Source organism: Trichosurus vulpecula, chromosome 3 (assembly GCF_011100635.1).
Source record: "Trichosurus vulpecula isolate mTriVul1 chromosome 3, mTriVul1.pri, whole genome shotgun sequence".
Lineage (NCBI taxonomy): Eukaryota > Metazoa > Chordata > Mammalia > Diprotodontia > Phalangeridae > Trichosurus > Trichosurus vulpecula.
The window spans coordinates 111,530,621-111,548,858 of NC_050575.1; the positions used below are offsets into that span (position 1 = coordinate 111,530,621).

General features: G+C 40.6%; 2 protein-coding genes across 2 annotated transcripts in view; one reads left to right on the plus strand and one right to left on the minus strand.

Annotated features, from left to right (window-relative positions):
• Positions 1–1,904: 1,904 nt before the first annotated feature.
• LOC118844836 (WASH complex subunit 3-like) lies at positions 1,905–2,486 on the minus strand. Its single transcript, XM_036752829.1, has one exon. It carries the CDS (start codon positions 2,484–2,486, stop codon positions 1,905–1,907), a length of 582 nt encoding a protein of 193 aa, XP_036608724.1.
• A 20-nt stretch (positions 2,487–2,506) lies between these two features.
• The window catches only part of LOC118842162 (lipopolysaccharide-binding protein-like), a 38,674-nt gene continuing 22,942 nt past the window's right edge, over positions 2,507–18,238 (plus strand). The window contains exons 1-8 of the mRNA XM_036749782.1: positions 2,507–2,595; positions 7,476–7,631; positions 8,022–8,085; positions 11,966–12,029; positions 12,715–12,806; positions 13,098–13,274; positions 14,414–14,641; positions 15,591–15,658. Of these exons, the coding sequence (XP_036605677.1) occupies positions 2,507–2,595; positions 7,476–7,631; positions 8,022–8,085; positions 11,966–12,029; positions 12,715–12,806; positions 13,098–13,274; positions 14,414–14,641; positions 15,591–15,658 (938 nt within the window). The remainder of the gene's footprint in view (positions 2,596–7,475; positions 7,632–8,021; positions 8,086–11,965; positions 12,030–12,714; positions 12,807–13,097; positions 13,275–14,413; positions 14,642–15,590; positions 15,659–18,238) is intronic.

Here is an 18,238-nt window from a genome sequence, read left to right on the forward strand (position 1 = left end):
TGCCCAAGATCACAAAGAGCTAGGATTCTGACCCTATTTTAAAATAGACTGTAAAACATAAGGTTTCTCAGCCTACATTTTAGCCTTCTTAGCCATTCACTTAGGTGTTTAACAAAATCTAGAGAAATGCCATGACTTGTGGGAGGGCAGAGAAAGGCAATGCAAGATCAATTTAATTTCATCAACATCTAGGAGCCTCTGATGTCTGTGGAGCCCCAGAAAGACTTCAATGGAAAAAAAAACAAAAAAGATGGCCCATCCAATCTAGATAGACCCAGGCAGCCACCATGGTGATGCTCATTTTCATCCCTTAGCTTATTAACATTTTAAGAAAAAGAAGACAACATAATTTATTTAATGACTGCCACACTGGCAATATTGTAACACTGCTATGTTACAAGATTAAAATGTGGGAATTTCCATACTTTGTGAACTCTGGACATGGAGCCTGTTATTTTAAGCAACCTGTTCAGAAACAAAGCGGTTCTACTAAACAGTGTTGCCTGAGTGATGCTTCATAAGAGTATGTGGACACCATTCTTCCTTTAAGAGAAGCCGTATTTTGCTTAAAGATATAAGGAAACTCAGTGAGTTGTGCATCAAGGGAAACATTTAAAATTTATATCACAATTAAAATGGACTATAAAGGTATAGACTTGTTTATTGTTAATCCTTGGCTCATTATTGGTAGATTTTTTTAACAATAAATTTTTAAATAGAAAAATTCCAGAAGTCTTAAGTATGGCTTACCATCAAATCTAGCTTCAGATTGAAGGAGAAATGGAACAATTCTATACTTCTAGAGTAAAACAGTAAATTTAGGTCAATTCAATGAGAATAATAGCACCATCCACTGTTTCTAAATTTCTCCATGTGACAAATGTTTTAGAGACTTCTTAAGCTATTCCCTCTTGTGCACCATTGTTTATAGTGAATTGTTTCTAAAGGTGAGAGGCTCCTACAATATGTGCAAATTTACTACTCTTTTTGAGCAGTGAGTCATAAGGGGTAACAGATGCTGAGCTAACTCTTTCAAGAGGACACTGCATTGACAGCTAGTGTCGATGTTATCTCTGACCTTGTGCTGAAAGGTCTTGTTCTCTAGTAAACAGGAAGAGAGCCACCTTCACAACCACACCTTGAAGTCTCCATAGGTAATTTGACGATTTTGAATTGTATTGTTGTTTAGACAGAAAATTTTTAGTAAATGCTATGGAAGTGAACTCAACATGAACATTTTCCTGCTGAAATGATTAGTACAAATAGCCTCCACAAATTAACCAAGTTCACTGTTTAGGTAGATCTAATTAGGAAGTAAATTACCTGATATTAAACTCAAAGTAAGTGTTTTTTGTCTGTCAGCTTATTTTGCGTCACTCAAGTGTCACAGCTTAGTGCTTGTAAGACCATTATGCTTTATTTTAATTAGGCTATTCAATTTTTACTTATTCAGGTACACTGGGGTTATAGATTCTTCAATGTGGTAATAAGATGCACACTGCGATGTTACTCATCTACCACAATAATAAAAATCTTTTGCATTGTTAAAACACAGAAATGTTTTTTAACTGATTGTGTGGCTGGTTATTAATTCTTTTGTGGGTCAGAGAAAATTCAAGTTAGTCATTATAGAAAATTTGCACAAATTAAGATGATTCCTAAATAATATGTTTTTCGACTTGTGATTAGAAGCCATTGTGAAGAGCTGAAAAATCTTAGGCTAGTATATATTTTATAAGAGGTGATCTCTGAAAGTTGTCACCTTCCAATATAATAGAAATGGAGTTCACCTTAGGTCTAAAGCATATAAGCTGTCAAAGCATCCCTCCTTCTATGCATGTATATATCATATAGATATACAAATTCTATACAGTCAACATGAAGTTCAGTCACTAAAAGAAGATTCAGATATCTGAACTCTCTTTGGCGTTTTCTTCACCTTCCCCATCAGGCACTGGGGCATCTGGCTTCTCAAGAAAATCTGGGTCCAGTGCTTCAGATATCATTTTGTTTCTTATTGCCTTCACAGGAACACCCACTTGAACCATTTCGAGATACCTGGCATATCTTGGATCCTTGGCTGCAGTTAAGATATGTTCTGCAGCCGCTTCACATTTCTGTGGTCCAGTGTTTTGTATACTCTTCTGCTCAGATTGAGGACCTAGAGATGAATGTTGAACTGAGGGGGCTTCAGGACCATTTGTAACACCATTAATGTTTGCAGTAGATAGTTCAAATTTAACATCCTCTAGACTTGGAATAGATGATAGCTTCGCATCCAAAATATTGAGAGTTGTTTCAATTTGTTGGATCTGAAGAGAAAGTGCTGACAGCTTCCCTTCACAAACTGTAGAAAATCGGTTGAGGAATTGTACATTATGTACCACAAATTGGTTTAGAAATGTAACAGTCTTTTTCTGTTGAATTGCTGGCACTTTGATCAAGTCTATGCTGGACCCCATTGGAGGCAGCCAGTCCTTTTCCATGGCCCTGGTGAGCAGACCCCATGTCCCATGCTTTCCCAGCCCAGCCCCTCGGAGCAGCTCCCAACCAGCCCCTCAGTCTGAGGTCCCACAGCCCTTTCCCCCTGAAAAAGTAAGCATTTGTTACCTTGCAAACTTGGTCCAGAAAACCAAAAGTCATTCTCAGCCACCACCTTCTTAGCCTAACCTGTTTACTTCCCAAATTAATTCCCCCTGTAACCTTTTTCTTTAAGGAGTAACAGTGCGGAAAACACAAGCTGTGCTCCCCAAATTGTCAGCTTCTTGGTCAATATTGTTAGCAATATTTTTAGGTTCATTCTCAAAGGTTTATTTATGTCCATGTGGATCATCAGAAACGGGTAGTTACTATTGGCTTTGATAATTCTTGGAAGGTTTCCTGTTATGTCTTGAATATATGCCATAGGAAGACAAGAGACCTATCATTTGTCATCTAGTTGACAGGCAGCTACTTCAGTACCCCTAAACAAAGAATTGCCAACACCTATTGCTCTTCTCTTCTTCCTCCACTTCTTACTGGATGGTTAGTCACATGATAGTTTCTGTGCCTCTTCCACATCATTCTCAGGAGAAGAAACAGCTATTTCCTCCTCAGAGCATCTATTTCTCTCCCCTTCAAGAGGAGTTTCAAATCTGTTTCAGATGTCCCTTTCCTTCCCTTTCTTTTCTGTGTTAGGCTTGTACATTTTCTATTGTCCTAACAAGGGCCCTCTCCCCTCCTCTACCATAGATCTCTTTATGTCTCCATTGAAGCCTCATTCCTATTTCCTTTAAGACCATTTCATTCTTCCTAAAAATCTGAAATGTTGAAATGTGTGCTTTGAGTTCCATCACTCCTTCCAAGAGGGAGCTCAGCTTATACCTGGAACATAGATAATAGTCACTCAGCTGTGGCAGAAATACGAACATGGCACCCTTAGTGAGAGTCCCTGTACCATTTCTATTATTCCCCATGATGGTTAAGATTTTCAGATGTGTTTCTTTGAACTACTTGTGGGTGTTTACACCTTGGCATTAAGCACCTAATTAAAACTTTGACAGCAAATTATCATCTCTTAATAACTTGACCAACCTATTTAAAGACTGTCTTCACAACTGCACAGTCAGTCATATCCACCCTTCAGCCTTGGGTCAACTTCTCACTGTTTCACCAAGTTGCCCTTTACTCCAATCTACTGTATCCATTTGTTTAACACTTGAATTTTTTCACTCACCTCTTCTTCCTGACCTTGCTTTGTCATACCAATTACCTTCTACTTTTCTTGAGTTCCTCTTCCTGTTGAACTCTCTAATCCTCCTCCATCTCCCCTACTCCTTCGATATTAACCTTGACCCTGCCTCTTTCAATTCAGAAGTAGAATCTGAACTAGAATCTGTATCTTTAGTTTGGGATCCTTCAAATTTTCCTCAAGTTCTCAAATTTTTCTTCCTCCAACTTGACCTCTGACCTACATCAATGATCCAAACCCTTTCAAGTCACTAATACAATTTTCTTCTTATCATTCTGTCTTCTTCTGTTTCTCTTCTTTTCCCAGAGAAGCTTGACATCTCATATCTCTATTTTCCATCTCCATCCTCCAGAGGACAGTAATTACAACCACAAACATTTCTATAATACTTGAAGGTTTATTCAATCAATTTAACATACTGTACTTGTGTAAAGAGACCTAAAGTCTGTTTCTCATCTCTGCCACTAAATTGGCATGAAAAGTAGAGAGATTAGATAATCGTTTCCAATTTCAGCTTCTACTGTTCTATTTTCCAAGGTCCTTTCCAGGTGACACGTTATGTGTTCTATATTGTCATGTCTTTTCCAGTTCTAAGACTCCATGTCATACTGGATAGCTTTTAAAATTCATATTAGATAATCTCTTCTAGTTCCGACATTCTGTTGTTCTATTGCATGTTCGATAATAATTTGTTGAGTGAATGAATGATCTCACAGGGTAGGTCAGATTCCCTTTCCTTTCTCTATTGCTCCAGCCAGACACCATGGAATGATCATTTTGCAGAGAGAGCTGTCAAATATCAAGCTGAAGGATTTCTCTGGTGACTTTAAGGTTGGAGTTTTTGGAAAGGTGAAGTACAATTTTTACAGGTAATGACAACACATTCAAACAAACATGTATTAAGCTCTTGCTTCATATCCTAGCAAGACACCGTGTTAAGCTCAGAGACAGTCTAGAAGAAACAGTTGGGATATCTGTTCATAGAAAAAGAATGGGGTCAGAAGGGAAAAAATGGAAGTTATATTCATAGCTTCGCTGTGACCACCAGAAAATTGTCAAGAATGTAGTTTGTTGGCTGTAGAATGAACTTTACAGGTAAGTATTCTTCCTGAGAGATCAATTCCCAAAGTGTGAAAGTGGGATTATGAGAGGAGGACATCAGCCTATGAAATGGTCCCTCCTCCCTGGTTTCCCAGCTCCATAGTTCCTTCAGTTCAGTATTCTCTCTCTATCAGGTGAAGCCAGGTACATAAAAGCTACAGACAGAGTTGATGGGAGGTACTCTCTGAGGAGAGGACCCTAGATGGGGAAAAAGCTTCCGCAGAAGATGGACTTTGATTTGAGATGTGGAAAAAGCCAAGCAGAGCATGGCACAGTGGATAAAGTGCCAGGGTTGGAGTCAAGAAGTCTCATCGTCCTGAGTTCAAATCTGACCTCAGACACTAGCTGTGTGACCCTGGGCAAGTCATTTAACCTTGTTTGCCTCAGTTTCCTCATCTGTAAAATGAGCTGGAGAAGGAAAGTGGCAAATAACTCCAGTATCTTTGCCAAGAAAACCCCAAACGGGGTCACAGAGCGTTGGACACAACTCAAAATGACTGAACAGCAACACTAAGCAGGGGGACAAATTAGAAAGGCATTCAAATAGTCTTGGCCTTGTTATACCCATTTACAGATATGGAAACTTAAGCCTGGAGATTAAGGGTCTGGTCCATCATGACACAAGCAGTAGGTTGTCAGAGCCAGAATTTGAACCCAGGTGTCCTGACTCTGAATGCACCACTCTCTCTGCTCTACAGCACTGCCTCTGGGCACGTTAGGGAGGTGTTACAGACATCCATCTGACTTCCTTTAAATTTCATCTCTTGCCAAGATGGCCAAACCCATTTGTCTTCAGTGATGCAGCTTTCCCCAAACAATGTCCTCAATCATTTGAATCCTATTTTTCTAGCATACCTCAGAAGGTGAACAAAGTGAACCCATGAAGTTTTTCTGAATTTATTTCTCTTTGCTGATTTGTCTGTCTAAAGCAGTTTTGTGTAATGATCAGGTCTAGTTCTCTGACTCTATGTGGGATGGGCATTGCACAAGAGGCCCATTGCAAAGAGATGCTCTAAAGTTATTGGCCAACAAAGATCCAACTATAAGCAAATAATAAGCAACAAAGGTGAGCAAGGATCTGTGCTCAGTGTCAGTACCTGGTCTGAGAGGGACTGAGGAGAGATAGGGAAGTCACAGAAGGCTTCCTGGAGGAGGTGACACTACAGCTACAACTTTAAGAATAGGCCATTTTGATTTATTTATTTACCTATGATTTAGTTGTAAGATGTGGTTAATCTAGGGAGGATGATCCAGGAATAGGATGTTCACAGCTCCTGTGATTAATTTTGTGTCCAATATCCCTGTTCCGGCTTGGCCTTTAACTGCGTCTTTCTTTACTAGCCTCATAAACAAGGAAATTCACCTTGGGAACTCCTACTTGGGCCTGTTTCCTGGGGAAGGTGTCAAGGCCTCCATCTCTAATTCTGCCATCTTGATTAGAGGGCACTGGAAACTAGAAAAGTTGTTCATGTAAGTTGGACTTTAGTCAGAACTCTCAGAGTCATGTGTCATATCCATAGGCCTCGCTTGTTCTTATGACAGAAGCTAATTCTCCCTCTGACACTAAACCAAAGAATCTTATCATGTTGTAGTCAGTGTGGAAGGGACATTAGAAGACAGGACATAGAATATTTGAACCTGAAAGGACAAAGAAGAATAGAGCTGGATGGAAACAATCTACAAATTGTTTGGGGCTAAGAGAGACCTTTCGACAGAGAACATGCAATTAATTGAGAGAGAATTTGAAGCATAGAATACAGAATTATAGACCTGGGGGAAAACCCTTTAAACATGGAACATGAATTTATGAGCTGGAATGGACTTTAGAAAACAAAACTTCAGAACCAAAGTGACCATAGGTACCATACAGTACAATTCCTGACTTTTAGAGCTAAAAAACCAAGGGCCAGAGACAGGGCAAATGATTCGCTCAGTCACATTGTGAACTAACCACTGAACTAAACTTAAACTCAGTCTGGCTTGCTTCCTTCTGGTTCAGGGTTAGACTATACAATCTCTAAAATGCTCTATGGTGTTAATATTCAATGTCCCTATGAGGGATCTCCTGTTGGATTGCCTTGGTCTTTTGAGTTCAACAAGAGATGGGTTATTAGCTGAAATTGAGAAAGGAAAGGTGACTTGGAAAGAGCAGAAAGTATTAGGAATAGTCCTGTCAAAATGCAGTAGACATGAATAAAAATAACCCAAAGGAATGAAAGGTTGGAATCAAAGCTGGGGTGTATGTGGGGATGGGGCGAGAGAGAGTTATTGAGGCTTCACTCACATAAGTGGGTGGCCACTTACTCTGCTACATATAAGGCCAATATTCAATATAGGAGGACTTCAGTTGCCAAGATCTCCCTCTACCTAGCCCATGCTGAGGGATGATGACTAATCTGATGGATTAATTCCTGTTGCTGTATTAATTTGAGAGATCTGTAGGGAGGAGTTCCAAGTATGTGATTTTCAGTTGTAGGATTCGACATTCCTATCCTTTGTTGTTTAAAAAACAATAATCTTGATAGAAATTCTAAGTCATTTAGGAGGGCTGGGCTCATGATCAGCTAGTGGGGAACTTGGTTATGGACAATTTGGGCCTTGAGTAGCCCTCCAATACCATAATGCTTCTCTTTTTCTTTGCCAGCACTCTTTTTGGAACCTTTGATCTGAATGTTAGTCATATCTCTATTTCTGTATCTCTGAGGTTGGGCAGCGATCCTTCAGGAAAACCCATGGTCACCGTTAATCACTGTAGAAGCTATATTGGCCATGTGGGAATCAGTATTTCTGGAGACCTTAGGTAGGTACCTCTCTGTAGTGCCTAGAATTGCCCCCCTATTAGGTGGACCCTATGTTCCACTCATCCTAAGGTTTTGTCTTTTATGGGGACATCAAATTCTAGTGTTTTTGTTTGTGTGTTTTATCCACAGTGCACACAGTAAGCACTTAATAAATTATTATTGACTGGCTAACAGGTAACTCTGCTGCTACCTCATTTTCTTATACCTTGATCTCAACTCTGGGTGAGTTTACTGAGAAAGTCAACCAAAACCAGAAATTCTTAATCCCATGAATATAGTATTTACAATGGAGCTTATCTTATTCCCAAAAAAGCTGAACAATGAAGGGTCCTCCTAGGTTGAGCCATAGCTTTTATTTCGCTTAACCTCCTATAAGTTTATCTTTCCAGCTGGCTGCTGAACCTGTTTCAGGGTAGAATTGGGTCCAGTTTGAGTAGCGTCTTGGAAGAAAAGGTAAATGAATGAATGAATGAATGAATGAATGAATGAATTAGTGTTATTTTTAATTGGTCAATCAAGTGTGTTTACCTAAGTGATTTTCCTAAAGTCCTTGAAAATAATTTGTTCTCTAAATCAAGTTAAAGATTCTCCAAGAGAATTTTGTTTATACTATTTGTGAATTTTTTCCTCTTCTTTGAGAGATTTATTCATCCCTGGGCATAGGATGGGGGTGGGGTTGCAGGCAGGGGTAACAAGAAATAGGAAACCATGCTTTGCCCATTTTCCCTGTAGGCATCTACAGGCCTGAGCTGAGTTATTCTCTCTGTGGGTCTCATGCTTCTATCCTCCAGTTTGAGAGGAAGTGGTTGAAGTGTAGAAGCTGTCAATTTCATCATCATCTTTGCTTCATTGAATCCCTGAAGCAGACCTTTCCTATAGGGTCCAACAATATGACTACCCCCCAAAATGTAATACCGATGTCAATGACCATCTGGAAGATAGTCTCTGGACTGGGGTAATAACCTTGCTTCATGGCGGCTCAGTAACTCGCATTATAAAGAGTAGAATGGCAGGAGCTGGGGCTGGGGCTACGGTTGGTAATATGCGGTCCACCAATGCCATGGTCACAGCCATAATGAAGAGAACAGAGAAGGTGACCCTAGAAGTAGTGGATTCCAAGCCTATTAAACATATTTCTATGGTTATCTTTATCACAATTTTTCCCATGTATCCCTTCTCCCAAAGCCATCCTCTAAAACAAAGATTGTTTTTCAAAAGAGGAAGAAGAGAACAAAAATTCTATAAAACCAATCAATACATTGAAAAGAACTTGACACCATATGCAATATCCCATACCTGTGGACCTTCTACTTTTGTAAAGGAATGCAGGGAGGTGTCTCATATTTCCTGTTTGTAATTTCACAACATCCATTTTCAGTTGTTTCATGGTTGTTATTCTTTCTATTTACATTGTTGTAGTCATTGTACATAGTTTCCTTGGCTCTGATTATTTTGCTCTGTGTCACTTCATTTGAATCCACACTTCTCTGTATTTGTCATATTTGTCATTTCTTACAGCAAAATAATGTTGTATTACATTTATTTGCAACAATTTGTTTAGCAGTTCCCTAATTGGTGGGCATTTATTTTATTTCCAGTTCTTTGTTACCACAAAAAGTGCCTGGACAAATACTTTGGTGTATAAGGGGACTTTCTTTTTGTCAGTTCTCTTGGGATAATTACCTAGCATTCTTTTATATGCTTGTTAATAGCTGTAGTTCTTTAGAGATTTGTTTATACTATTAACTCAATTAGCAAACACCTCCTCCTTAGATATAACTAAGGTAAATTTCAACTCAGATTGTGTCGGGATTATTATCAATTTAGAATCAGCCAGCCACTCAATAAGCATTTATTAAAGATTTACTATGTATCAAACACTGTACTAAGAGATACAAACAAAGACAAAAGCCTCAGTCCCTTTTCTCAAGAAGCTCCCATTCTAATGGGTAAGAGAACATGCAAATAATGGTAGACAAGATATATACAGTGTAAGGGAAGGAAATCTCAAAGGGAAGATACTACCACTTGAGGAGGAAGAGGAGACAGGAAAGCCTCCTGCAGAAGGATGATTTTTACCTGAGTCTCGATAAAATCTGAGGAAACCAGGAGACAAAGGTAAAGAAGGAGAGGATCTGGGTATGTTGAATAGCCAATGAATAGAGCTGAGAGATGGAGTGCCCTTTGTGAGAAATAGTCAGTGTCACTAGTTCATATAATATATGAAAGAAAAATAATAAAGAATAAAAAGACTAGGAATATAGGAAGAGTCAGAGTGTAAAGGTCTTTAAAAACCAAAGAGAAGATTTTGTATTTGATCCTGGAGGCATCAAGTACATGACTGGATTGGGGTATGACATGATCATACCAGTGCTTTAAAAAAAATCACCTTGGCAGATGAATGGAGGATGGATTTGAGTGGTGACTTAAGACGAGGAAACCAACCAGAAGGCTATTCCAATGGCCAAGTAAGAAGTGATGAGGGTCTGCACCAGAGTGGCAGCTGTGTGAGTGGAGAGAAGGGAACATATAAAAGAGACATCATGAAGGAATACTCTGAGACTTGGCAAGTGGTTGGTTATAGGAACTGAGTGAGAGAAAGGAGTGAAGAAGATATCAAGGTTGTAAGCCTGGGTGACTGGGATGATGATGATACCTTCAAATGTGAAAGGGAATTTTGGAAGAAAGGAGGGTTTGGAGAAAAATTAATCCATTCTGTTTTGGACATTTTGACATTTTAGATGTTGATAGAACATCCAGTTTTAGATGTCCAAGAGGCAGTTGGTGTTGTGAGACTGGAGTTCAGAAGAGAGAGTAGTGATGGATACATAGATCTGGAAGTCATCTACATAGAGATGGTAGTTGAACCCCTAGAAGTTGATGAGGTTACTAAATGGGATAATATAGATTGAGGGAGAAGGGTCACATAAGTAGGGGAACTTGGAGAAATCAGTGTGTCACCAAAACTGAGGAGAGGGTATCCAGAAGAAGAAGAAGGTGACTGACAGTATGGAAGTCTTCAGAGAGGTCAAGAAAGGTAAGTACTGAGAAAAAGTCATTAGATTTTGGAATTAAGAGATCATTAGTAACTTTGGAGAAAATAATTATCAAAGAATGAGGAGCTTAAAAGCAAAATTGCAGAGGTTTAGAAGTGAATGAGAGGAGAAGAAACTGAGGTACCTATTGTGCTATGGATTTCTCAAGGGGTTTGACCTAAAAAGAGATGAGTTATGTGACAATCGCTTGTGGGGATGGTCAGATCATGTGAGAGGTGGACATAGGTTTGTTTGTAGGTAACTGACAAGTAGGCAGTAGACGGGGAAAGATTGAAGATTAGTGAGAAAATGAGGATGAAATAGGGGACAGTCTGCTGGAAAAGATGGGAAGGAATGGGAAGTCAGTTTGGAAGCAAAAATTCCAAAGAAAATTTTAATGATCATGACTAGAGAGAAATAACAACAGTCACTACGAATAGCTAAGATTCCTATAAGGCATTTGAATATCCAAGCTCTTTCACATCTGATATATGATTTCTCATCTGATCTATAGCCCTCCCATGCTGCTCCCAGGTGTGAAAGTCACTCATCCTTCTCCAAGCCTTTGGCACTCAAACTCTGGAAGGTCCAGCTGAGATGAGAAGTCTTTAATTACAAGTTCAGGGATTGACTCTGAATGTTTCTATCATTTGAGGGGCAGCTTAGCTGAGTATACAGAGGCGTATATTCAGAGGGTTGGACGTGGGATGTTGTTTTTGTTTTGGGAGGTTTTTGTCCACTAAAACTCATGAAGATTTTTAATCTTTAGAAGAATCAAAGTACCAATGCTCAAAAACACCTCTAAGAGGAGGGCAGGGCACTGATTGTTTTACCCATTTTATAGAAAATGTAATTGAGGCTCACAGAACCTGCATAGATCACATGACTAACTGACGGAACATCGAATCTAGGATTAGCTCCAAATCTTCTAACTCCAAGCCAGGGGCTAGTCTTTGCCAAAAAAACTGGCAGATAGACTAGAATGCTGGGCCATAATCAGGGAATTTGGCTGGTCTGGAATTCAGTTGTCAGGTCTCTATGCTACTGGAATGTAGCATGCTGAAGTAAAAAAGCCAGATGAGAGAGCTTAGCCCCAGGATGGCTTTGTGACATCCCTCTTCTAGGCAGCTCTGGGCTAGAAAATGAAACAGGTGGGGAAAAGGCTGCCCTTCATGAATCCTATGCCCAAGCCCCACTCTGGAAAAAAACCCACAACTAAAACAGAACAAAACAAAAAACTCTAGGGAGAACAAGGACCTGAAGAAACCTTATTTGCTCTTCTCATTTCATTTTCCCAGATATGTGGGCAAGTCAGAAGTTCAGTGGCCTCTTACCTCCAGCCCTATCTCCAGACACTCCAAGGTATGGAACCAATTTGGTTTATGTGTGGAAAATGCATGCAATCATGCCAAACCTTCAAACCATTCTTTTTCAATTTAGCCACATCCAAGTCAGGTTAGTAGCAAATATAATACAAAGTCACAAATACTCCTAAATCTCATCTATAATCAACTTTCAAATGCATTCTTTTATTTAATTTTCATCATTGATTTTACCTTCTTATTTGCTCTCTGCTTGGATATTGCAGCTGATTCTCCAACCCTTATGGTCATCATGTCAGGGGGAATTGCTGTAAGATTGTATGAGGAAGGACATTGGTGAGACTCTGCAGGGTTAGAGATCCAGAACTTCCTGCAACAGGGGTGGCCAGTGACAGCTTTTCATCATATGGCTTCAGAAGGAGGGTTAATGTCCTGCTGAGCTGGGTCTGGAGAATCAAATATTCTTCCTGCTGGCTGGGAGAAACACGGCAGGGGCTTGGGGAAATGGAGGAAGAGGATAGTTATAAAGTTGGTGAGGATAACCCACAGAGTGGGAGGATGGAGAATTTGCTGAGTATTGTAAGCTTGTGTGAGCAGAAGTTAAGCTGAAGCATACGCAGGGCTGGTGGAGGAACTTCCCTGAGGGCTCAACTCCCCATGGGTTAGATGTGGCCTGGCCAGGAAACTGGACTGGACCCTGACACTGTTTCTTTCTTGGTTTGCAGTCACTGTAAAGATTGATGAGATTTCCAGCTTGGATTACAGTCTATTAGGACCACCCCAGACAACCTGGCAGAACCTGGATGTGATGTTCAAGGTGAAGCAGCCCTGCCCGGCAGAATCCATGCAGACCATGGTGTAGGATAGCTTTGCCCCTTTTCACCTCACCAAACTATGCATCTGGGGAATATCAATGTAGCCCCCTCCCCTCCAGTTATATTGTCCTCCCATTTACCAGTTAAGCCACAGAGGGCTGGAGATGTGGGAGTTTACTCTTATCAAACAAAAGCAACATGTCTGACTTCAGAAGCCTGATCCCTAAGAGACACAAAGGGGAGTCTTTTTTCAGTGGCTGGCCTTGCCTCATGGTGCTTCTCTCCATCCACAGGGGGAATTCTTCAGTAACACCCACCGCTCCCCCATTCCTTTTAATGCTCCTGCCTTGAACCTTCCTCAGGAGAACAACCACATGGTTTACTTTGGAATCTCAGATTATCTCTTCAACACAGGCAGCATGGTTTACCAAGAGGCTGGTGTCATGAACTTCTCCATCACTGATGACATGGTAAGGAAAACCCAAAGGAACCTATTTATGTCTATGCCTATTAATAACATAGATAATAGCTTGCTATTAATAATACAGCATACTGAGCTTTTATACCTCAGATCTTGTTACTATGAACTTCCAGCAGCTATTTTGTCCTAGCTGTTATTTCTAAAAATAAATAAATGATAAAGTAGGTTGTTGGAAGTATTTTGCCATATAGAGATTTTCTTATAGTCATATTTGATCTAACAAGTGGTAAGAATGGCCAGAAGGACAAGCAGAATGAATTGCCATAAATTCAGAATAGAAATCAGAGTCTAACCATCTCCTTTTATTGATGACAAAACTGACACTAAGAGACATAGACACTAGCCTAAGTCAGCTCTATTTTGATGATACTATGGAGACACCAAAGCTATTGACTGATGGAGCTAACACTTCAACCCAGCTCTTCAGAACTGAAATCCATGGTAGAGGCTTTCCCCCTGCCATGCTTCCTCATATCCCCAAAGAAGGACAGGGGAATAACAAGTTCATCAATTATTGGTGGATTCATCATGAAAGATAATAATTTTTAACTTAAGAAATTTTGCCATTGTGGGAAAGGTGATCATAATGTGACATTAGCTTATACTGACCATACTTTGAGGCATGATTTGGAATTCAGATCTAGTGCTTGACAGATAGAAGCGAGAGGCCATAAGATTCATAGGATCTAGAGGTAGGAGACACTGATCCCACCCCATTTATTTTAAAGATGGGGAAACTGAGGGCTGGAGAAGGGAAATGGCTTGACCAAGTTCACACTGCCAATTATTGACTAAACCGAGACTCGAATGAGAGTCTCCAGACTCCAGAATTGACTAAGAGATAGAACAATTTAGTGGAGTCAGAACCCTGAGTGCCAATCTGGACTCGGCCACTAGTTTGCCATGTGACTCTGAGTAAGTTCCTTTTCTGTTCTGGGTCTTAGATTCTTCATCTATCAAATAGGACCTTGGCTCTTGCTCAGTGAAACAACCCACATGTTTTATTACTGGTCAATAGAGAGATGTCTAGGATCCAGTGTTGATTCCTGCCCTAGTAATCCTGTTCCCATAGTCACATCCCTATGGTCCCTTACTTCTTAGGTTCTGAGTGTGTTTCTCTTGCTACAGATTCTCACAGACTTGGGTATCCATCTGAGCACCAACTTGTTCAAAAGTCTGATCCCCAAGCTGGCCGCAGCCTACCCCAATATGCAGATGGAGTTTCAAGTGTTCCCTGCTACATTCCCAATCCTGACCTTCAGCCTTGGCAACGTGACAATTACACCAAAGATACATGTGGAAGCCTTCGTCATCTTACCCAGTGCCCTCCTCAAATCTGTCTTCTGGCTTAGTGTGGTCAGTCTGGGCCTACCCGGGCCTATCCAATGTGTACAAGACCACAGGATCTGGAATTGAAATAGACTTTCCAGTCTAACCCCATCATTTTATAGATGAGCAAACAGAAGTAAACAAGACAGGCATGGTTCCTTACCTTAAGGAGCTTACAATTCAATTTAAATCAAGCAATTCTTTCCTAGTGAGAGTAAATGGGATGAAGGGGAAAAACCTGAGGTTTTTTGTTTTTTGCCCAGAAGCCCATCCTGGAGTGACAGGTCTAGAAGTAGGTGACCTGGGCCACCAACTCTACATCTAAACCATTTAAGATATATGGTGGTTGATTCATTTTCTAGAAATCTTCAGGGACGGAGATTGTTTAGAATATCACTTGCTAGCTTCTTACAGTGTTTAATTATTCTTGTGGTCAGAAAGTTCTTCCTTAAATTTAATCAGATACTTCTTACAGAAGGCACGTTTCCTCTTGTTGAATATGCTTCTTTCCATACCCAGAAACAGTGGTTCCCTGTATCGAGTGACACATTCATTTAGTAGGTTCGCCGTAGGACTAAGTCTAGGTTCCTTTGCCCCAGAATGTGTGTATTGCTTCCTCCCTATTCCCAGGTACAACTTGCACCATCTACAGAAATGTGTGGACTGGGTCCTTCGGCCCCTTAGTTCCTTTCCCAAACTCATCAGTAATTAGCTACGTGTGCTGTGACCACTTTTCCCCAGGCTCCCCCGACCTGGGTCTCTGTTTTTGTTCCTGTGTAGAAATAAGGGAACTGGGCCACATGATCTCTAAGGTCCAGTTCTGATGTTGTAGCCTTGTATGACAAGTTGTGTTTTACTCACCAGTACATCTCCACCCTCTGATTTCCCAAGCTCCATCCCCAGGGCAAACACATTGGCTCTCTGTGCTTGCATCCCCTAACTCAGTTGAACCCTTGGTTCTCTTCTCTTTTTCTAGACCACTAATGTGTCAGCCACTGTGATGTTGACATCTGGAAGAATCACTGGATCCATCCATTCAAGAAGGTAAGAGAAAAGGACAGGTATTCTCACAATCCTCCCCGTTAATGTGCCTGGGGCTCCCACAAATTTTCACTCAAAAATTGAGTCAAGCTTTTCAGAAAGGATGCTAGAGAAGCCAGTTTCATGCTTTCATTTAGAGGTTTAACTGAATATAAGGAGGAATGCTATTTCAGGAAAGCATAGGGCAAAAGGGACTTTGAGACAAATTCAGGTGTCAGGCAGAGTGCCAAGGATTAAGGCTTACTTTTGTTTTTTTTTTTTACTATCTATTCCTTCTAGTGATGTTGTATCCCTACAGAGGCCCAGTCAGTTATGCAGCAGGGCTTCAGTGACAGTCCTTGATGGGACAGGCTTTATGCCCAATAGTAATAGACACCCTGGGGGAATGACTCAGTAATTGTAGTAATCTCAGTCAAGAGACCTGAGTTCCAATCCTGACAACAACATTTACAATCTATGAGACCTGAGGCATCACATAACCTTTTCATGCCATGGTTACCTTGAATACTTTGCTACCTAAAACATAAGGTTATGATGGAGAAAGTGTTTTATAAACTTTAAAGGGCTACAGAAATCTGTTTTTATTATTGTCTTTCATTAGGGTAGGAAATTCCTTCTACTAATGCAAAGCAACAAATTATCTGTAACTTAGAGACTCAGAGTTTCCTGGGACACTGAGACAAATGACTTGGTCAGGGTCACAGAGGCAGCTCGAATTTAGGGTTCAGAGATAAGACTTGTAAAGGCTGAGTTCAGAAGTAGAGGTCAAGGTAATCCTAGAAGGTTTCCTGTAGGAGTTGAAGCTGGAGGCCAAAGAATTCCTCAAAGAATGGAATAGGATTCAGACAGAGATATAGGCAGGGGGCAGGATATTCTGGTGTCCTGTACTATCCCATCATTCCTTCACAGTTTTTGTAGTTTCACTATGTCCCCATCCATCTGACTTACCCACCCTTCACCAGGCCTCTTGAGCTTTCTCTCATTTCTAGGACCCACAAACACATGCTAAACCTATGGGTTAACTCATTCTTCTTTGTTTCTTTGCATAGTCAAGTTGGCTGTGGAACTGAAGCACTCTGAAATTGGCCCGTTTGATGTGAGTTCTTTTTAACCTTTATGATTCATTCTACTTGGCTTTACTCTCATCCATCCCTGTTCTGGGCTATGCTCTGAGGGAAACAGGAGGAAGAGGGGAAATGGCCACTTGTTAGGGAGAGGGGACACATGCAGCAAAGAATCCAGACAGTATGCTGTCATTTAGCAACTAAGATAAGTGGTGTTCTGAGTGGAATCTATCTAGACCAGGGGTGGTCTGGGACATGGTTTCCAAAGTGGCATGACCCCAAGTTCATGTGTGTTTCAATCAATGGGAGAGTGGAAAGATCACTTGTATCCCTCCATCCCTGTGATAGTCAATCATGGAGCTCTTCTCCAATGTTATCACAACTACTGTGATCCTCCATTTCTACAATTCACCCAATTCCTCTGTTTGGGAAGTTCCCAAAGTCTCTCGTTCTGTAGTAGGCAGCTTCTTAGAGCAGTTATAACCTACCTCCTTCTGGGGCACTTTGTAGCTGTGTGAGTGTTGTTGGGAATAGTTCCCAATCTTCCTCTGCCATACTCACCTCTTCTTCCTTAGCAACTTGTGGATGGAGCAGGCACCCTCAGAAGGTACTCTAGGCTTGTGGCCTGTGAATAAGAGCTCTGCCTTACTCCCTATCCAGGCCTTTCCTTTTTCATTTTGGCTAAGATGGAATGACTCACAAAGGATGAGCGGAGATGGGTGAGTTTCTATCTGCATCCAAAAGCTCTTTACATTACCTTTCTCTCAAAACTCACACCTCTTCTGAACTTCTATTTTACTCCTACAGGCACCACCATCTTTGCTGTCACCCAGATTGATAAACGTGGTATCATCTTCAACTCAATTACTCCCTCACTCAATATGTCTAATCAATTGCAAATCTAATTTTTTTTCTTCACATTGCCTCTTGTATCTGTCCCTTTCTCTCCACTCACATAACCCCCACTCTAGTTCAGGATTTCATCACTTCTTACCTGCTTTATTGTAACATCTCAGTTGGTCTCTCCTTTCTCCAATCCAGCTCTATACAGCTGCCAAAGTAATTTTTCTAAAGCACAGGTCTGACCATGGCACTCCACTACTCAACAGACTCCACTGGCTCCCTACTCTAGGATCAAGCATTATTTCAATTTTATTTCATCCTTTTTATAAGGTGCATAATTATTAGTACTGCAACACGTATATAATTCATGAATAAATTATTTACACATGTTGGGGATACAAGCTCATAAACTTTTAAAAGTTAAAAGTTTTCCTGATAGAAGTACACACAACGACAAACCTTAGCTCCCCAACCTCCACTCTGCTTCATTGGCTAACGTGTAAGTGGAGACTTTACAAAATAAATCTTTCCCCATAAACATTACAAGATTTTCAAGGATTTTTCTGCCTCCGAGGCAGCATGGTGTAGGAGAAAATAACCCTGGGCAGATGCTAGGTCCTCTACTCATGGCTTTACCATGTATTTATTTGGGGATAGACTTTGAAATAATCTTTCC